This window comes from Anser brachyrhynchus (assembly GCF_964034855.1).
Source record: "Anser brachyrhynchus genome assembly, chromosome: 5".
NCBI classification, from domain to species: Eukaryota; Metazoa; Chordata; class Aves; order Anseriformes; family Anatidae; genus Anser; species Anser brachyrhynchus.
Genome location: NC_137699.1, coordinates 28,792,989 through 28,814,180, shown reverse-complemented (window position 1 = coordinate 28,814,180; position 21,192 = coordinate 28,792,989). Strand labels below are relative to the sequence as shown.

Sequence of the window (21,192 nt, the reverse complement as noted above, 5' to 3'; positions counted from 1 at the left end):
CATATCAATATCGGTATGAATCACGCTGTGCCTACTGAAATCTGGAACAGATTACTTGCTCAGAGACGCATTCTTTTTTCAGTTTTACAACTCAGAGGGGACTGGCAGGAGAGCATACGGGGAGAAGAGGCAGAAACGTATCAAACACCCTTTTAAAACCGTCTTTTAGCAACTTCCACGAGCGCGGCTGCGAGCTCCTTCCCGCCGCAGCGCCTGCCGGCTTGCAATAAAACCGGGAAAAGCGGCAGCGCGGCCCGGGGGCGGCGGAGCGAGCTACACAAAGCCAGCCGGCACCGCCGCGCCGCCGGGGGGGGCCCCGCGCCGCCACCCCGCGCTCCAGGGCCGGGCGCCGCGCGGCGCCGCGGGACTTGCGCCACTTTTGCGCGGGGCCGCGCGTTGCACGCGCGCACACACACACACACACACACACACACACACACACACACACACACACTCGCGGGCACGCGCACACACACACTCGCGGGCACGCGCACACACACGCGGGCGCGCGCACAGCCGCCTCCCGCGTCCGGGGCGGGGAGGGGAGCGCTGCCCGCAGGGGCTGTTCTGGAAGGGACGCGCTTTTTTTTTTTTTTTTTTTCCTTTTCTTTCTTTTTTTTTTTTTTTTTTCCCCTCCCCTCCTCCCCTCCCCCTCGCTTCTTCCTCCCGAAAAGTTTTTTTCTGGGCCCGCCCGCCCGGGTGATTCAGTCGCGGTGTCAATCACCCTGTCCTCCTCCTCCTCCTCCCCTTCCTCCCGCCGCCGGCTCCTCCTCCCGGGGTAAGTCCGAAACTTTATAAGTTGAGCTTTTTCCCCCAGCCCGCTGGAAGCGGCGAGCGGGCGCGGCGGGCTGGTGGCGGCAGCGCTAGCAGCAGCGGGGGGAGGCAGCGCGCTGGAGGCTGCGAGCTGGAGGCTGCGCCTTACCCACACCGCGACTCCTTCCACTTGCCTGCCGCCGCGCCTGCCGCTTCCCCCCTCGCTCGCCGAAGATGTCCACAGCCCTGGTGTCGCCCACCATCTTCGACCTGAGCGAAGTTTTATGCAAGGTAACCGCGCCGGCTGGCAGCTTCGGGTTGGCGCCTGCAGGGGCTCTCTGCGCTTTTTTTTTTCCTTTACTTTTTATCCCTTTTTTCTTTTTCCTTCCCCCCTCCCCCTTCTCCGGCCGCGAGCAACTTGGGCGGCCGGGCGGGGCGCCCCGCTCCCCGCCTTCGGGGCCGGGCAGGGCCGGGGCCGGTCGGCGGCGCCGGGCGGGGGCCGTGCTCCTGCCGCCGCCCGCTGCAGCGCGCCCGGGCGGGGAGCGGGGAGCGGGGCTGGGCGCAGCCCGAGCCCCCGGCGCCTTCCCCCCGGGGGGCTCTTCCCGCAGCAGCCGCCCCGGTGGTCGTAGGGGCGGCTCGGGGCTTGCTTTGCTCGCAGCAGACGGGTGGGACGCGCAGGGGGGGCTGTGCCGTGCCGTGCCGAGCCGTGCCGCCGAGGCTGAGCCCTCCGAGGGCTCCCGGCGTCGCCCTCCCGTCCGGGGAGAGTTGCGGAGGAGGCGGTGGCAGTGACCGGTGCTTGCTTTCTGCCCGCAGAGCAACAAGATGCTGAACTACAGCCCCTCGGGTGTCAGCGGGTGCCTGCTGGACAGGAAGGCGGTGGGCACCCCGGCCGGCGGGGGTTTCCCTAGGAGGCACTCTGTCACCCTGCCCAACTCCAAGTTCCACCAGAACCAGCTCCTCAGCAGCCTGAAAGGGGAGCCCGCGCCCATGCTGGGCCCCCGGGAAAGCCGCTTTCGGGACCGCTCCTTCTCAGAGGGCGGCGAGCGCCTGCTGCAGCAGAAGCAGCCCGGGGGCCAGGTCAACTCCAGCCGCTACAAGACGGAGCTGTGCCGCCCCTTCGAGGAGAACGGTGCCTGCAAGTACGGCGACAAGTGCCAGTTCGCCCACGGCATCCACGAGCTGCGCAGCCTCACCCGCCACCCCAAGTACAAGACCGAGCTCTGCCGCACCTTCCACACCATCGGCTTCTGCCCTTACGGGCCGCGCTGCCACTTCATCCACAACGCCGAGGAGCGCCGCGCCGTGGCGGGCGGCCGGGAGCCCGCCGTCACTGACAGACCCCGCCTTCAGCACAGCTTCAGCTTCGCCGGCTTCCCCAGCACTGCTGCCAGCGGGCTGCTGGACAGCCCCACTTCCATCACCCCGCCGCCCATGCTGAGCGCCGACGACCTGCTGGGCTCCCCCACCCTGCCTGACTGCGCCAGCAACCCCTTCACCTTCTCCAGCCAGGAGCTGGTCAGTCTCTTCGCCCCCAGCATGGGGGTGCAGGTGCCCAGCGGGAGCTCCCCCACCACGTTCTTGTTCAGGCCCATGTCCGAGTCCCCCAACTTGTTTGACTCGCCGCCCAGTCCTCAGGACTCCCTCTCTGACCAGGAGGGCTATCTGAGCAGCTCCAGCAGCAGCCACAGCGGCTCAGATTCCCCTATCCTGGACACCTCAAGACGTCTTCCCATCTTCAGCAGACTCTCCATCTCCGACGACTAATCTGGGGTTTCCTCTTGCTCCCCCCCACCTCTATTACGATGTTAAGCTGAACTCCCCCCACCCCATAGTTGGAGCTGGATGTTAACGTGTCCACCTGCCTGTCGTAGACCCACTGGCTTAAACCTTAAGTGCCAAATTTACGATGAAAAGCAATAACGTTTACAAAATTAGTGCCTTTTAACGCTTTCACTGTGACTGTATTACCTCTCCAGCTGCAGAGGGCACCAGCAGCTCTGTGCACTTCCAGATGTGCAGGAAATGTCCGGATCCAGCTCCCTCCACTGGCTGCATACCGCATCGCCCTCTCCCAGTCCCTTCCCGACTGGCCAGCTCCCGCTAAGCTGCAGGCATGTGGGCAGGTGTTAACATCCAGCGCGCTCTCCCCCCTTACAGACTCATCTTGCCTGGATCCACTCAGGTCTGCGGGAAGACAAGCTGAGAACGGACAAAGATTGTAACACGAGTGGGACTTTGACTGGGAGGAAAACAAGCAAATGAAAAAACAAAACAAAACAAAAAAAGAGATGGGACTATGAGAGACTCGATTTTGGTGCTAAAAGTTTCCCCGTGTATTCATGTGACATCTTAAAAACAAATAAAGAAATAGAGGGGGTGGGGCTGACGGAAGTCATTCCACACACACAAGTTTGTGTAAACAAAGTTCCAGTAGACATAGCTTTAATGGTTTTTGCTCTAGAGTACTTTAGACCTATCTTAGAGCACTCACGCCAAGCTTTTTATTATTTTTTTCTGGGTTTTTAATTTTGTATAACTTCAGAAATTGGAGAGCAAATTTTGCTTGTCACTGCACAACAATATAAAAAAGCTTATTTAACTTATCAAAACGTATTTATTGCCGAAACCTATGCTTTTTTGTTAATTTTGTTCATATTTATCGGGATGATGAATCCATAGAATATATTCTTTTATGTTTAAATTATGATCTTCCATATTAATCTTAAGATTGTGAAGTGTCTTTTTTCCTTTTTTTTCCCCACAGTTTAATATATTATACTACAATGACATTTTTTTGTAACTTTACACTTTTTTGGTTATTTTATTTTAAAAAATGAAAAATTAATTTAAAAAAAATGCAAAAACTGTGTTTGGATTATTTATTTTAGAATTCCCTTCCCCCCCTTTTTTTTTGTGTTGGACTGCAAATTGAGTTAATGTGCTTCTTTGCCTTTCCTCTTTCTCTTCCCCTCCCCTGGGTCTTGCCTATGTGGGCTTTAGAATGTACATACCTGAGCTCTGTTGCGAGACAGCGTGGGAGGAAGACCTTTTTCTTCCTCTTTCTGTATAGTTTCTTCAAGGAGAAAAGCCTTGGGCTCAAAGTGCCTATCTGAAGACATTCCAAATACAGTTTGTCTTTGCGTTTCTGTATTCCAAGTTTGGAGTTTTCCTTGCCGAGGTGAACGGGACTGGCACAAAGAGAATAATGAATGTAATTTTTTTTCCCCTGTTACTGTTCACTACATTGCTTTTTCTTCCTCTTTGTGTGAGTTTATTTAAAAGAGAATCTCTTTTGTAACGACTGTTTGCAGTTTAAATCAATAAACCCCAAGTTTTTTCAAGAAACTGACAGTGAAGCTGGTTTTACTTGCAAAAATCGAGGCGCTGGTTTTAGAGAACCACTCAAATACAGCTACTTCTCTCCTTTTGACCCCTGTGATGCCCACCACATGCTCAGGCACCCTTCCTTCATGCCTCACTGATGGAGCTAGTCAGCCCCATCAAGCACACGGGTGTGCAGATCAATGTCAGCGAGCACCTGGTGTGGTTTATCCCGTGGCCTCTAGCCCTCTCTGTCTCTTAGGGAGTCCTCCTCCCATCCTAAGCTGCTCAGTCTGTTCCTGCAAACTTCTTTCTGGTTGGTGTAGCTCAAACTTTGGACTGGCTTTTGTTCCTGCTGTGAGGAGCAGACCCTTTCCCCTGGAGGACAGCCTGCACTGTCCTATGAGAGGTTCTAGGGGGGTGCTGAAGTGTGGATTTACCAAACATCAGGCCCAGCTTGTTAGTGGTATTGGGCCTTTGTGGCTGAGTGGCTGTCTGGCATTTTGCAAGGGAGAAGAATGTGGGCCTCCAGCAAAGTCTCAGTGTGTGTATAAGTGATCCTGCTATGGCATTCAGACCCCCATAGCTGTTGGAACATCGGTCACCAGTCCCAGAAACATCCCAGAAAACAATCCCTGAAACCTGTGTTTTTATTTAGGGATGCTTCTTTGCCAGTGCTACTCATGGTGCAGTTCTTGTTGTCTTCACCTTTGAGCTCTCCTCTGGAGAAAGCTTGGTGCTCTTAATCTGAAGCTGTTCCAGCTCTCTTCCAAATCAGGGGTGGAATATTGCTGCCGAACCACGGCTTGTTCAGTTGTCTTGACATGCCTCAACGTTAAGGAGAGACGTTTCCTAATTCAAGTTGGAAAAGTTCCTGCAAAACAAAAGCTGCAGGATACCTCAAGGCTTACACCGACATACCTTCCCTGCTGCTGGCTTTGTGCAACGCTCTTTCTTGTGTGGTCTGGCAATAAAGGCGAGCTAGGTGGAGGAAAGATGGTGGAAGAAGAGCGTGGCTGGTAGGAGCTGGTTCCCATGAGCAGTACAAAAGCTGCACGGGGAGTTTTCTTGGCAGATGCTGACGTAACTAGCGCACAGCATGCAAGAGAAGAGCCTTGGGCACAGCCCCGGTGCTGCTCAGCGGCCTTCATATACCTCCTGTGAGTGAAGGTGGCGAGGCCCCACATGAGAGATGTGCTCCTGCCTGGAAGACCCGTGCCCAGCTGCAGCAAGTGCCCGGGCCCTGCCTCCTTCCCAGCTGCTGGGAGCAGAGCCGTCGGCCCCTGACGAGCCAGGCATATCTGATCTGGAGAGGATCCCACGCCTGTCATGGGTGTGCATGTGGGGCTTGAAACCGTTCGCTTCCTCTTTGGACTTTCTGCGCAGCTCTTCAAACAAATAGTCTTTGCCCAGTTAATAATTGATGAAGAAAATAGCTGTATTCGTCGCAGGGTGCTATTGGTAAGACAAACAACTGGGAAGCTGTGCTGAAAGTAGGTCTTCGCTCATGGTACTCATATACTTCCCTTGTCTTTCTGGGGCACTGGTTCTGGGATGCCAGCACTGCTTTTCCTCTATGAGCTTATCAATGATAAATGCTCTGTCACTTGGTGTTTTGCTTTTTGAAACTGACCTTGAGCTAGGCCACATAGGGAACAGAGAAAAGCTGAGCAGGCAGTATCAGAAGTTTACTTTCTGTAATAGTTTATAAGAGAGAGTGCATACATGAGAGCCTCCAGCAACGTGGGGATTTGCCTGATCATTGGCATTCATTGTGGCTCGGATATATGGCAGCAGCTAGTCCTCATGTGCTGTGGATGAGTTGTCTGTGCTATTTCTCATAAGGTTAGCATCTGTTTCCCCTAGCGGTTGGCCGTGTGTTGGTAATACCCTAGCCAAAGCTCAGAAGAGTAAATAGCCTTTCCTGAAAGGATGGTTTCGAGGGGCACATTCCTCTGACTTGAGGGCTCGTCCATGCTCTGGCTCATTCATTTATTGCACGGGACTCTCAGAGTGGCGAGGATGAAGGAGCTGGCCCCTGTGCTGGCACAGTTGCTCCTGAAGTGCCTGGTGTCCCAGGGCAGAGAGAAGCACCCGTGAGGATGAGATACCCGTTATCCCACATGAGGTGGCACGGCAGTGGGTGCCTTGGTGTACTTTTCAGGTTGCACTTACAGCTCTTACTACAGGACAGGGGGACTCCTGCAGTGCTCTGTCTGGCTGTTCCTCATGTGCTTCATGGATGCTCCCTGTGTGAGAAATTTGGGTCCATGCCTTCAGGCTGCAGGCATTAGCTATTACTTATTTTTTGGCCTTGGGGTCAGGTGACTCTAGAGCTATCCACCTTCAACACGTCTGTCTGTCTTTGGAAATTACAGCCAGCACGTACGGCTGCCATTGCCAGCTGCCTCTGTCAGGAGGAACACGGTGACTTTTATCTGCAGAGCTCCAGGTGGCTCAGATCCCACTCCAGTAGCTGCCTCCCTCCTTCCTAATTCCTACACAGCTGAAGGTGTCCCGGTGACTGTACCAGCTACTCCCTTGCTATGGGCCAGTTGTGGCTTTTGTACCAAAACACCTTTAGTTTTGCAGTTGGGGGCTGCGGAAACAGAGGCCTTCTTATTTCCCAAATGCCTCTGTAGCTGAGGGGTGCAAAGTAAAATAGGCTTCCTTTGTTGTTGTTGTTTTTGAAGGTAATTGGGAACATCACAGTCTAGTTTAGGCCAACTCTTACTTCAAGCCACTTATAGATAGGCTTGTGGTGTGCCAGGGTTGCAAGTAACAGTAAAATACTATTTTAAAAAAGCCTGAAATGCTCAAAGTTCCTGGTCCTGATGGAATTTGCCCTATTGGTATAATAGTGAAATTGAGAAGGGAGGCAGAGAGGCAAGAGCTAGCAGAGAAGCTGAGAAGAGTAGAAATACACCTGGAAGACTGTTAAAAGCTGGCCTGAACTTCCAGTCTGTATGGCTCCTGCACAAGGAGGGTATGGTCTGAAAATGGGCCTGGGAGCTGCTGTTGTGAACCACGTAGGGAAAGCCAGGGTGTACCAGGCAAAGATGTGGTGGTGGGACCGGAATCGAGGGGGTCACGGTTGGAGGTGGGGAGCAGGGGAAGAGCTAGAGGTCAAGTCCACACAACATGGGGTTGGAAGGGTGAGAGAAGCCGTATTGCCTTGAGTCTGAAGGCTTAGCTACTGGTGGTTGGATGCATGAACACGAATGAACTGGATCTCTCCAGTGGGCCTCAGGAACAGCAGTGCTGGGGGGAAGGCCTGGATAACGTTGCTGGCTGGATGCTATCTGATGAGCATGCCCAAGGATATGAATGAGCAGTAAGATGCAGTAATACATGTGAAAACCACAGCGTGCCCTTTACACTTGCTAATTGCTACAATTTGTGTGGCCTGAGCTGGGGAAATCCGGCCTGTGCTCGAGTCTGGAGCAAGAGGCTTTGGGAGGCTGTGAAGGAAGGAGGTGCAGCGACCAGCGTATGCCCAGACATGGCTCCAGCATGGTCCTGGGACCAGGAATGCCAGGAAGGACCATGAGACTTGCTCGGCAGGGACTCTGCGAGTGTCTTCTGGGAACATGCGGAACAGCCCGCTGTGCTTGGGGCTGCGCTCAGCCCAAAATGTTAGAAGATGATTCTGGCGGGTGATGTAAAATGTCCTTTGTCTGGAGACTCTGGCCCATGAAGCAATGCCTGTTCCTCACAAAGCTTGCACTTATTCCCTAGAATACTTCCAGAAAAAAAAAAAAAAAGAAAAAAAATGTTCCTCTAAGACACCCTAAACCAATACCTGCTGTGACTAAGCCCTGTGGGCAGCTCCGCAGCTGATTTATATCCTCCCCCTCCAAAGCGAAGGGGTTAGAGTGGAAACAGACGCTGCGTTAAACATAGCCGAGGGCACCCAGCAGCACAATTCTGCAATAAAGCGGGGAGGAAACGGGACTATGGGGTGGCTGCTGCCAGGCATGACGCGGTTTCGTGTTTCCTCGTAGGCAGAACAGACCTCCTTTTGGCTGGTGCAGCTTTATGGGCTTGGTTGGGTTTATTATACTGCAAATGTTTTGAATTCCACATCTTAATTTCCAGAGAGGCTTTTCTTAACTTTTGCTTTTTTTCCCCTGGTTTTGATTTTTTACTACCGCTGCCTTAACCTCTTCTTTTCAACTGGGTTTCTTTCAGAAAACTGCCGTTTTCTGAGCAAACAGAGGACCGGCATTCTCCCTGCCTGGGCTTCAGCTGCAAATTAATCTCTTTTCATAGTTTCATTTTATGTCCGCCCACTAACCCCACCACATTAACTCAGTCAACACATGGAAGTGAAATTTTTCCATGTGGGATCCTGTGGGTTGTAAGGCTGTGTGCAACACGTGACTGCCAGCTCCAGAGTTTTCTTGCACCTCTGGGTGGAAGGAAGTTTCCTCATCCCCCACATATTCCAGCAGTTTTTGGTGCGATGTGAAAGGCCATTTTTTAGTGCAACCGTTCTGTCTCTCCAGGGTTTACCTCCCTCCCGGAGAGGACAGCAAGTGTAGGCAATGACGGTCCTGACAAAGATGGGCAGAGTTCCTATGGCCCATACAGAAGATGTATTTTATACTTCTACGTGCTTCCTTTCACGTGAAAGCCTGGGAGGACTTTCAAGTATTTTGGGCACTTGGCGAGTATAACTGTACCTATTCCACAGGTTGAAGAACCTGCAAGATACACAACTGCTAAGTGAAGGGGATTGTCTGGGAGTGGCACGGGATCAGAGGAAGAGCTGCAAAAATAATTTAGGGCTCCCGATACTTTTTCTCCTGTCTTAGTCTCCAGGCAACAGCAAATATTTCTCCTGAATGCTCTGGATGAGCAGATGCCAACGTTGATTCACAGGAAAAGGATGTAGCCACGCAAGCCATAGAAATGTTGTTTGGGATGGTAGCCACGGCCCCTAAGGAGACATTAAACTATATGGAACAAACACCAATGAAGTTATTTCTTGAAGCTCTTGCTGTATTTGCTATAAAGAGAGTTCTCGAGCAGTCTAATGTGGGAGCCGTCATGGTTTGCCCTGATTATAGCTACAGTGAGAGAATATACTGTGTTCTCAGCTCCGGAGATGCTGCAAGGGATCTGGGACTCTAACAAAGTCCTGGTCTACTAAGCCATTGCAGTCACAAGAAACAAAGAAAGGTTATGTCCAAGGCCAACATGAGAGTAAAAGGTGCAAAGGTGCACTTCTGCTTGGAAAAGAGACAGTACTAAAAATATGCAAAGAGGTTCCCTGCTTATTTTCTCTCAGCCTCAGGTCTTGTGTGCTATGTTTACAATAAACCCTATTTTCCCCGTGACTTACAGATTTATCAGGGGACTGAAAAGCTATGAACAAATCTAATTCACCCGCTCTTGAGGTTGCACAGCCAAAACAGCTACGAGAACTGCAGAAAATTATTTTCCTCTAAATTTAGGTGGTGCGGCTTTGGATTCATAGACTGAATCTGCTGACCAAGATATTTTCCTTCTTCTGGCACTTTTCTGACCAGCAAAACACTTTCAACGTGAATGAAAACAGAACTGGAAATGTTTTTAAACCATCTGAAAGTTTGTTTCTAAAGCTAGCAGCCTGGGAGAACTTGAGGGCAGGCAGCTGGAGGAGGCCAGCGGTCTCGTGATGGGAGGCTGGAGACAGGCGGCCCGTGGGGTTATCAGTGTATCATCCAGGTTGGCAGGGATTTCTAGTGAGTCATCTAGACCTTCACTCTTAGCTATGACAGGCCTGATCTCATTATCCCCAAACCACCTCTCCGGCACAGACAGTTGACTTGTTTTAGCCTTGAATGTCTCCAGCACCAATGCTTCCATGGCGTTCCCATGTCAGGGTGGTTCACCGCTCAGACTGTTCTAACTTCTCTTTAGTTTAACCTAATATTTAACCCAAATGTCTCCTGAGGAGGTTCACAGCCATTAGCTTCTTGCCCCATCCCCTTTGGCTAGTAAGACCAGAGTTCAGCTTCCAGGTAGTCCCTGCTGCACTCTTCATCAGCCTGGTCTCAGGGAATCTGCTTCTCCAAACCTTTCCACTGCTCTCTTCCTGCGTCTCTTCCATGCACAGGGTATCCTAAACCCACCCTGTACTTTCATTTTAATCCTGATTCTGCTCTCATTGATGCTGTTCTTCCTCTGTTTTTTTTTTTTGTTGTTGTTGTTGGAATTTTTTGGAAATTCTTGGGAATTTATCTCTGCTGGGCTGCATGTATGGGAATGCATGTAGGAATATGTAGCTCCGATTGGAGTGCCTCGCTCCAAGGCAGACAGGATCCTTGGGCAGCCGCCCCTCTGTCAGGCATTCAGAGGAAGCTCTGCTCCTGCCCTTCAGCTTTCCTTCCTGAAGGAGAAGTGCTCATCCTTGTCCCCAGGGAACACAGGCTTTTAAACATGAGTTGAGTTGTTTCCACTTATCATTATCTTAGTTTACATAAATTACAGCACTTAACAGTGGCCATAAAATTATCCAGCCTTAAAAAAAAAATCAGCTGTAGATTTTGGCCCTGTGACCTCACTGATCAGCTCACTTCCAAAGGGCGAATGTGCAGGGGAAGAAGAAAGAGTCCCTTCATTTTCATCACAAACATTCGTCTCCCTTTTGTGGCAGCAGCCGGCTTGCTTGGTGTCCTGGTGTTGGTCCTTAGGTCTCTCACTGTGTGCTCCACAGTTCTGAATTTCTCTGCCAAGCCCTTGCATTTAGGCTGCCCAGCATTTCTCACCAGTGGCTACCACATTGCTCACACTGTGAAGTTCTGCCCTGAGAAAGAGGAGGTGGTGATGCTCTCCCAGGGATGCTGGATCACCTCTGGGTTTAAATCTGGTGCTGATTCTTGGCCTGTCATACTTCTTACTCCAAGAACTTGTCTGGTGTTACTTATGTCCTCTGACAATCCTTATAGGAGGCCTCATCAAAACTGGTGTAAAAATATGGATGACCCACAGAATGCTTACTAGGTCACCTCTGTCTGCTCTTTCAATATTTTTTTCTAATTCAGCATATGACTATGTTGTCACATGCAACATGATTAGCAATTATAACCACTTAGGCTGATAAAACTACAGGCAATTAAGCCTCGAATACCACAAAAGGAGGGAGCAAGGCATGGGTGAGCAACGTCAGAGGGCGTGAGACGGAGTTCTCAGTTCAGACCAGAGACAAAGTGCATTTGATGCTTTCTCTACAGGACAGACAACAGGGAACACAAGATGGGCTTCAAAATGTGCAAGTCATCACAGCAATAAACTCAGCTAAGTGACAGAGCAACCTGTCTGGGGTGGGTTCCAGCTGTGGAAGCCCACCCAGCTCCTCCAGCATGTCCAAATGGGGAGCTCTGGTGTCCCCCCCCAGCTCTGCGTCCCTCCTTCTTTGCACAGCCAGGATCTCCTCTCCTCCATGTGCTGAAAAGCTCGCAATGAGTTACTTTCTAAAAGGCCTGAAGAAGTTCAAAGGCTATGCTGAGTTCATCTCCTCTGGGGGATGGAAAAACCCAACGCCCTTGCGTTGCTCTGAGTGCCGTCCTACCCAGCCTCTCACCGCTGTTCACAGGGCTGAGGTCTTGTACGGCTTGTACATACTGCCTTTGTCAGGTCAGGATTTTGCTACCACATTAACTGCTGCTCTTTTCACACAGGTGCTATACTTCCCTACTGGGTCCTGGAGGATTTATTGAGGTAGTGAAATGGGCTCTTTATTCATCGGCATATTAAAAACTGATAGACAGCAGAGTTCAAGGTTATAATTTGTATAATCAGGGTTTTGAAAATGTACATTTTCTACCTTTTTCCGGTATGTGGAGATTAGTTGTGAACAGGCCAGAGCTGGCAGAAGTGTGGGTCACTTCAGTTTTAGCATGTCTATTGTGTGTAGTCCCTCTGGTGGGATTAAGACTGATCTGGTTCTTCCCCATGACTGGAAATGAGGGGTGACTGGGGATTCAGCCTGCCTGGTTTCCCAGTTCCATCTAAGTGAAATATAAAAAGTACATAAGAAAAAATCAATGATGAAAAAGCAAAATCTAGGTAAAGGCAAGGTACAAACTCCCTTTCAGTGCTCCTTGACTCACTGAACTGGTCCTGAGCTGTTATCATTTGGTCTGCCAATAGCACAAACCACAATATTCAATATAAAGTAAAACGGGAGGAGGGGAAGAAACCACAGTTTGGCTCTAAGCATCCAAGCAGTGGGAAAAACGGTGCTGGTGAGGGCTGGAGTTTCCAAATCCAGCCGAGGACCTCTAGCCCATGGGCTCTGCTGGATTTCAGGTGCTTCCCAATTGGAGCAGGGGATGAGGGACTGGCAGAAAACCAGCTCCAGAAAGTGGCTGTACTTTGTCTAGCTCTGAATAGCTGTTTCTGGTCCTGCTTTTTCCAGATTTGAAAAAGGTCTGGAAAGACCTGGAAAAGAAAGTTCTGGAAAGGGAGAAGAAAAAAGAAAAAAACAGATAAGAAAAAAAAAAAGAGAAGAGAAGAGAAGAGAAGAGAAGAGAAGAGAAGAGAAGAGAAGAGAAGAGAAGAGAAGAGAAGAGAAGAGAAGAGAAGAGAAGAGAAGAGAAGAGAAGAGAAGAGAAGAGAAGAGAAGAGAAGAGAAGAGAAGAGAAGAGAAGAGAAAAGAAAAGAAAAGAAAAGAAAAGAAAAGAAAAGAAAAGAAAAGAAAAGAAAAGAAAAAAAAGAAAAGAAAAGAAAAGAAAAGAAAAGAAAAGAAAAGAAAAGAAAAGAAAAGAAAAGAAAAGAAAAGAAAAGAAAAGAAAAGAAAAGAAAAGAAAAGAAAAGAAAAGAAAAGAAAAGAAAAGAAAAGAAAAGAAAAGAAAAGAAAAGAAAAGAAAAGAAAAGAAAAGAAAAGAAAAGAAAAGAAAAGAAAAGAAAAGAAAAGAAAAGGAAAGAAAAGAAAAGAAAAAGAGAGTGAAACTGAGATCAGGAAAAGGAATACAAAGTCCCAAACAAACATGTTTGTGATAGAGGAAATGGATTTTTGAACCCTTGCAATGTTTGGTCTTTCGGGTTGTCAGCAATCTGTTGCGTGCTGAACACACAGGACAGTGTGGTGGAAATACCTATGAAGCAGAGGCAGCCTTATCAAGGTACTGTACCAGGAAATGCACCGCTTTCATGGCACCTCGTGCACGATACTATGGTTAAAACCCAACAGCACGCCTCATCATAACATGTGCCTTATCGACCTCACTATCTGATGACAACAGCAGCCCTCAAGAGACCAGACTGACATCATTCAAAACCTCAGTAGTTCAGAGCACAAGCTGAAGTCTGTAGCTAGGCTACCCGTCGTGCTGGACTCTGTTGATCTCCTTGTACTGAACTTGCAGACGCTTTGCTGCAGGAAGAGGAATATAAAAATCAAGCCCAAACAGCTTTTTCAAAATGCTTCTTACAGACAATCATGCTATTTAGCAAATGAATGCAGTAAGAGGAAGAGGTTTTTGTCCTTGGCACGTAGAAAAAGTCCGGTCCACAGCTTTCCACAGCTTTGAGAGTGGGAGAAAAGCCCAAACCAAAACACCGTCACTGCCTGAAACAGGAGAGAAGTGGAGATACTGGTGATTTGGTACCAAGCCCCATTCCCAACTGACCCAGCTGTAGCTGTGTCTGGCTGTGAGGTCTGGGATCATCCCACACCAGGCAAGAGGTAGCTGTCAATCCAGCTGGATCTCTGCATCCTCAGACCCTAAGCTTTGGCATGGGTGGTTCATGGTTGCATTGCCTCTCCTCATTTGGCTTCCGCTGGTTCACCATGGCAAACCATGCTGGCTCTGGCCTCCCGGCCTCCTCTCTTTAATTTAAGATGAGGGGAATTTCAGCAATCACAAAAATAAGAAACAGAAAATAGACTAGGCTTTGCTTGTGAAATATTCACCAGACTGCTCTGGTTTTAATTTGCTCTCCCTGTCCTGGGTTCTTCAAAACACCTTCTCTCATTTACGTCAGCACAGATTTACCACACCCCACTTATTTCAGACCTGGATAGCACCATGGAAAAAGATTACCAGCCTTTCGGAGCTGCAGCTTTATGTCTCAGACAAAAGAAGATCATATGGGGCCATATTCATCTGTGAACTGCCTTTATACAGCAACTAGCACAAGTGAGCCTGCTCCTGCTTGGAGTTAGCAATACCACAAATTTGTTCTAAAAACAAATGCTTTTAGTGTGTTTTTTTTTCTTTTTTTTCTTTTATTTCTTTTTTTTTTTTTTTTTCAAATTGTTAGACTAGCTTTCAGAGGGAAATGAAGCCGGATTTAAACACTGAATGCATGCATAGCAACAAGAGGAGGGCCATCCAGCAAAAGGATGCTAAGTGTCCCTTTACAGCCCCCATTGAGGCCCAGCACCACCTCCTGGGGCGATGCAGGGCACAAGTGGGCCAGGCCATGCTGTGACCCAGGGTGGTGGAGCACGCCTCCCCCTGCCCGTGCTGTGCTCTGGAGCATTTTGAGATGTCCAGATTTGTCACTGGGATCCGGGGAACTGGGAAGGGTGGCAGGATTCGGGAGCTACCAGCGTGACCAAGCTCTTTGCTGGTGCCACATCTCGCTGTGTGGGAAAGTGAGGTGGCATGGGGACCCTGGCCACTGGTCCTGCACTGTACTTTTTGCTGAATCTGCCAGAACAAAAAGAGAACGCTGAGAGAACAGCAGAAAAGCCTGGTTCAGACTGATGTCTCTGTGGATGCCTTTTTGGTGTCTCCCCCCCGCCCCAGCCACTCAGGACAGGAGGCAGGATTAGTGCCGCTCTGAAGGGCTGCATGCAGGCACCGCCTATGAGCCTGGTGGGAGCTGGCTTGGGGAAGAGGCCTCCACCTTGCAGGGCAGTATCTGCATCCTCACTGTGTATCTGCATCCTCACTGTGCTCTCACTGCGCTCACAAATTGCTGGCTCCCTACCCTCCCATCAGGGCTGTGCATCTCTGGTGGCGGTATGACTAACCCGTCAGGTTACAAGTGAGAGCTACTTCAGCAATGCGTAAAGGTTTTGTTGTTGTCGCAGAGCATGGCACGCTGAGAATATGTGCATGGGAACCACCTGGTGCACGTCTGCTTTTTTCGCACCCTTGAATGCAAGTACAACGTGGGGGGGGGAGCTGACATGTATCAAAGATGTCTCCTAGCCCTGCAAAAAGCAAAGTGGGAACTTCAAGGAAGAGATGCTCTGAACGCTTGCCATAGTTAGACTGGCCCTTTATACTCCCATAAAGCTTTGCTGCTGCCAAAGGAGGTGGGGGGTTGAAAACCACCCAACAAAAGAAAAAAAGAGATTTTTTTTTTATAGCGGGCAAGTAGGGAAAAATTGACTCAGTGAAGGCCTGGCTCAAGGGGAGGGCTGGAAAAGGGATCTGGTGGAAATAAAGCCCCTTCAGACAGAGCATTAGATAAACCCAGCTGTGTCACGGGACTGCGGGAAGCCTCCCAGAACAAGTGTAGGGAGCTTAAAGTGTTTCTTTGAAGCATACTGTTACTCTCTATTTTGTTGAACATACTTTGTGGTTTTTATGCACTTTGAGGAGCACTGAGAACGCAATGTGCCACAGGCAGAAGCTTAGAGGAAGACTTGATTTGAACACTGAATAATTTTAAAATGTCTTCTCCCACAGAAGTCTCTAAAATATTCCTCCTCTGAAGCAAGCTTGTTTTTTCTCTGCCTGACATCCCTGACACTTATCTGGCCCTGCTGTATTATTTCATTAGTGGTTTGGTTGATTTACTTTCATTATTGATAAACAAATCATAAAAAATAAATGTTAAATAAACAACACACTGAAAAGTGGTTGAGATGGGGGGTTGTTAAGAAACACAGGTGGGTTTTTTCCGGTTTAGAGACAGCGCCTGGTCTTGCTTACCTGAAGAGGAAAGGCTCTTGAATGGCTCTTGTGCAATATGCTGAAGGTCTGAGTATCCACATCACAAACTCCCCATGACAATTGCCACCGATCGACCACTTGTTGGCTGTCTCCACAGAGCAGCCCAGGAATGAATGAGTCATGGAAACTGAATTCCCCTGTCCCCCGGCTGCTTCTCCGGGCCATCCCAAGGAGATGCCTTGACAACAGAAGAGGGAAGTTAGCGCTGCTTTTCTTCACGCTGTGAAACATTGATCAAACAAAGCTCTTTTGCTTCCACCCGTGCCAAGGCAGCGTTTGTCATGAGTGCCACCTGAATATTGTTGTACCGAAAGAACAACCTCAAGTGGAGCTGGGCACATTACTTCATGTAAATAATTGATTCTACGCTGCTTCAGGCCAACAAAAAATGTATTGTATTTGCAAATAGCTTCAGCAGAAAATGCTTAGAAATATTGCCACGCTTAGGTGCTGCAGTATCCAAATGCTATTTTTCATTTTAGAATGATTTTTCAAGGGTTTGGTTATATTTTAATCATTTCTAAATGAAACAAAGCTCGTGAAACAAAGAAAAAAAAAAAGGAAAGAAAGAAAGAAAAGAAGAAAAAAAAGAAAAAAAAAAAGAAAAGAAATGAACAGATTAAACATTTTGTGCTTTCCCGAATAGAGAGCTCCTATTTGGGGAGGGTGGCGGGGTGCGGGGGGGGTGGGGAGAGAGAAGGTTCCATTTAATGAGGAAACCAAATTCTTTTTATTTGAGATCTGCCTGGAACAGTAATCAATTATGCACACAGCTCCGCTACTCTGCAGCTCAAATATAAATACCAGTAAGCCCAAGCCCAAGCAGGGAGGTATTCAGAATTTCCCTTGAGGTATTTTCAAGTGAAAAAAGAAAAAAAACCTGTGAGTTTAAAAAGTTTAAAGGAGTTTCTTTCTTTACACTGTTAGTATACTGGGAGAAAGCAGTGCAAGGCTTTCCTTAGCCCCGGCCCTTTCACTAGGAAGGCGTCTCTTTGCTTTTCCTTTTGTTAGACCTGCACACGCAAGAAAGTAAACACAGCCTCAAAGCAGAGCTCGTGATGCAGCTGGGCCATAGCGGGTGGGATCCTGACCAGGTGGATCACCGGTGCTCCCACGCCATGCCCTGTCCACACCGCCTGCATGCCCCCAAAACCCACGCTGCTCTCCTCTGAGGTGCGTGCTTCATATCTCCTGTGAAATTGGAATGTGTCTTGGGGTCACAGCGAGATAGATGGACGCGGATCAAATGACTGCACCAAATACTTCCGTGCTGGAGCTTGTCCTGGCTCTTAATGCCGTGAGGGGATCTAGTTGTGCCAGAATATGAAGTGCTGATTTAGTGCTGAGTGACTCAGCACCATCAGAGATTTTTAGCTCACATGCCTGTGACATGAGTTTGCACAGAGGCACTTCAGTTGAACAAAGGAGCGTGGCCATGAGAGCTGTGGTGGTGGTCCCACCCCCCCTCCCCTCGGGGGGCTCTAGCAGCAAGTGATGGCTGCTCCCGCCTCGCCTTGCTTCGATCTGCCCTCCTGCTGTGGGCAGAAAACACCAGGGCAGGCTCCTTGCCTACACCCCACTACCGCTGCCAACCAGGGCCACCCGTGGCCGTGGCAGGGGGGCCGTGGGGCAGGGCGAGCAGGGGAAGCAGGGCACAAGGCTGAAGGGGGGCCTGGGGAGGCCAGGGTGCCTGCAGCCACCGCGCTTTGCACATCAGCGCAGGGCAGGGCCTGGCCTGAAGGGCCTGCCTGCCGCAGCACGCCCTGTTCCCACCGGCTCGCCCCAGCACGAAGCCGGGCTGTCGAGAACGCGTCGTGCCGGGCGTTGTTAACCACACTTCCGCAGTGGTTTGTTTTGTTCCTGCTCTGCAGCACAGGCCCCGGGCTGCCGGGGCAGGGGCGGCGTGGGGACACCGTGCTTCTCTTGGCAGGATGCATGGGCTGCCCTGACTCCGCTGTGACATACGCACTTGCATTTCACGCCTCTGATATTTAAGAGGGACACAAAGCTGCTGCCCCCGATGAGCCACGGGGCTGCTGGATTAGGCCGAGGGCTCCCCTGGGAGCCCTCACCTGCTGGCGGCCAAGCCTGGGTGCTTCCCAAGGAGCCTCACAGGTGTTGTGCAAGGCTGTCACGTGGAGAGCGCTGGGAAAACAATGACTGAACCTGGGAGAGTGCAAGGAAAAGTGATGCAAACATCTAGGGAATGACGCTCTGGGAATCATTCTGATGGAAAGGGCAATGTGACTCCCCAGTTTTGCAACACTGCCCTTCAATGGGGCGTTATCCATCCACATTTCCAGATCCAGCAGACTTAGGCTGCTGCAACGTGCTTTCCTTGGGTCATATCTTAAATCCATCTGGAGATGGCAGCTATTGCAGAAACACAGCAGTGCACTTGTTCAGGGAGTCATCTTGGGAGCACATGATGACTCTCCCCTTCCATACTGTCACAGCAGCTCTCATCAGGAGCTTCTGCACCACAGCCCCCTTGCTAGAAATGAGGAGGTCTCTGTAGGGAAATGAGGACACTGGAAACCACTGCCTCTGCTAGAATGAACCTGAATTTGCTGGTTTCCCAGGGCTCTTCCTAAAGCCAAATCTTGGAGACGCTTGTTTTGTAGGGCAGTATGTTTCTGCTCCTCAGAAGAAAGGAAGCACTAAAAAGGATTTCTGGAAGTGTCACACTTTTCCTACTGAACCCAATACTTTCTTACTGCAGAAATTGAGTGAATTTGTTAATTGCATTTTGGATTATCCCAAACCTAAGGCTCAGTTTTCCTTTACTTGAAAAAAGGTAAATAAGTGCAGTTCTTCTGAATTCCTGACTAGCTAAGCAGAGTCAAAAGAAGCTCATATGAATGGTATTGTGGGCTGATGGTTACCATAAGGGACATGGGGCTAGAGCTGGGCTAGACAGGGACCAGTCTATAAAATGGATCAAATAATACCCAGCTCTCTAAAACACTTTGGAAGCATGTTGTGGTTTTGAATGTGTTTGTAGCTCCCCATGTAAACAAAGCTCACAGATAAACTTTAGAACTGTTTGCTAAATGAGCGCTAAAAGAAAACATTTTAGTTTTCTTTTACTAAAGTACTCAGGTTCAAATTGGATCAAATTTATGTTTTGTTCTAGGAATCACTGAAATTACAGAAAAAAAAGCAAACAAACAAATCAAAAAACCCTCTGATAGTACTTTACAAAATCCCAGAAGTAACAGAAAATACCTAATACTATGCTATGAAAAAAGCTCAGTTTTATTTCCGGACAACTAGAAAAGGAGATCTTAACAGCTATTAACTTGTGAATAGATCTGTAACTTTCTGCTAACAGTAACCACATTAACTGCATTTAGGGTAAATGCAGAGCACCAGAACAGCGATGATGATACGCCACTTATACCCTGTCTGTGCTATATTTCAAGTGCAAGTAGTACTTGGCTAGTGGGTTGGCCTCAGCTGCTCGAGAGCAGAGATGCAAATCTGCTTGCTGCATTGGTTTCCATTTAGCAGCTTGAAGGGCATCGAAGCTGGTTACGGCTCTCTGGCCTGCATGTCTGCAAGTTGCGTATTTGATGAGAGTATACGTCTTGTTGAGATAGGCTAAAACTGAAACCGTGGGGGGGGAAATGAACTCGATAGGGTTCCTGTCAACATTTCTTCTGCAGTTTGGCTGTTTGAATCAGCAGCTTGTGATGCTCAACATAAACAAATTGCAAAATGGGAGTCTTGAGAAGCTTCATTGTTTTAAGGATCAAACTGGATACCTCAAATAGGAAGAAATGCACAGTGGCCTGTATTGTTGCACCGTTTTATAGAAGTAGTATGGCCCATGCCTGCTGTCATAGACTGATTGAGGTGGTGGGACAAAACAGGATTGAGCCTCTACCACTGGCACGCAGGGCATGTGCTTCATGTGGTGCCCACCGCGACCACATGGCCACACAGCCCTCATCTGGACCCTCAGCATCTCCTGTGGCAGTGATTTTTGCCCCCCCTTGTCTCCACGCCAGCAGAGGTCTGCCTTCGCCTGCAGTGCCCTCCTGTGCTTGAGGCCAGGGCCTCCACGGTGGGAATCCAACCTGACCTTCCCAGCCCCTGGGTGTTCCTGTCCTGTCCTGTTCAGAAACGGTTAATCATCCTGAACTACTTACTGGTTTTATGATCTTAAACAGGGCTTGAACTCAACTTTCTAGAGGTGAAAGCATAATGTCTTACTGTAACTCATTTTACCAGCCAATCCTATCCTGAACCTAACAATATTTTAATCACAAAATCCAACCTCAAAACCCACAGCATTTTCAGTTACTGTATTTCATCACCACACAGCTGAAAACAACTCTTTTTTTCAACCACCCTTGTTTTTTTTTAAAGTGAATCACAAACCATGGAACTTAACAGACGGAAAAGACCCAGAGAAATTCTCTCTCACTAACCCTGGTGTATATAAGGAATAATATAATTAGAGTAAAAAGCATTTCTCTACAGTCACATGGGTATAGCAGAGTTATAGGAGTCGGCCTCCTCTTTGTTCAGCTAGATAGTCCATCCTAAAGAAACAAAGAGGTTTGTTGCCTACAAGGTGTTGTTGGTGGTGTCTTTTTTAATTAGCCCAAGGAACAGAGCCCTTGCCTTTTCCCCAGAAGTCAGTTCCATGCTCTAATAGATTTTACCATTACACTTTATTTCCTGGTAAGTCTTTTGCTGCTCACTTTGCTGCTATTCTTGGCCATGCCCCCTTGAATCACACCAAGGAATAATTAGCTCTGGGTCTCAGCAGGTTTCACCCACCAGAAAAATGTTAGCCATCATGAATGCTCTGTGCAATATCCACAAATAGTGTTCAGCTGTTCCTGGGAAGACTGGTCCTGATTAGTCACTTGGGTTTATTGGTGAGAAAACCAGGACATAAGAATTGAAACTCCCATAGAAAGACTGCAAGATAGCCAAGGGAGAAAGCTTGATCTTCAGGCTGTCACTCCTAAGCGATAGCCACCTTTCTTCCCATGGTGATTACAGTCCTGAGAATCAATGGGCATTTCACAACGTGACAACGTGTTTACAGTTCCCAGCCTCAGAGCGTCTGGCTGCGGATGTGCTGGGACAATGGTTCCTGGTGTGTGTTTGGTACTTGTGCTGATGAGGGGGCTGGAAGGGAACCCTCAGCCCTGGGGGCTGCTTCCCGGTTTCACTGACAGCAAAGTAAATCTGAATT

At 49.0% G+C, this 21,192-nt stretch overlaps 1 protein-coding gene and 1 long non-coding RNA gene across 2 annotated transcripts; one reads left to right on the top strand and one right to left on the bottom strand.

The window, feature by feature from the left end:
• The first annotated feature begins 803 nt into the window (after positions 1-803).
• ZFP36L1 (ZFP36 ring finger protein like 1) lies at positions 804-4,098 on the top strand. The gene is made up of 2 exons (XM_080595385.1): positions 804-1,044; positions 1,567-4,098. Exons 1-2 carry the CDS (start codon positions 988-990, stop codon positions 2,515-2,517), a joined length of 1,008 nt encoding a protein of 335 aa, XP_080451511.1. The 5' UTR covers positions 804-987; the 3' UTR covers positions 2,518-4,098.
• Positions 3,492-21,188, bottom strand: LOC308196430. Its single transcript, XR_013952198.1, has 2 exons — positions 15,957-21,188; positions 3,492-12,071 (listed from the first exon to the last, which is right to left on the bottom strand). It is a non-coding gene; the product is annotated as an uncharacterized lncRNA (long non-coding RNA).
• Between the last annotated feature and the right edge of the window lie 4 nt (positions 21,189-21,192).

Bases quoted from the DNA above. Each gene is read 5' to 3' on its own strand.
- ZFP36L1 (XM_080595385.1), top strand. From the start codon at position 988: ATGTCCACAGCCCTGGTGTCGCCCACCATCTTCGACCTGAGCGAAGTT. The intron at 1,045-1,566 runs GTAACCGCGCCG...TTCTGCCCGCAG, and splicing joins TGAGCGAAGTTTTATGCAAG to AGCAACAAGATGCTGAACTA.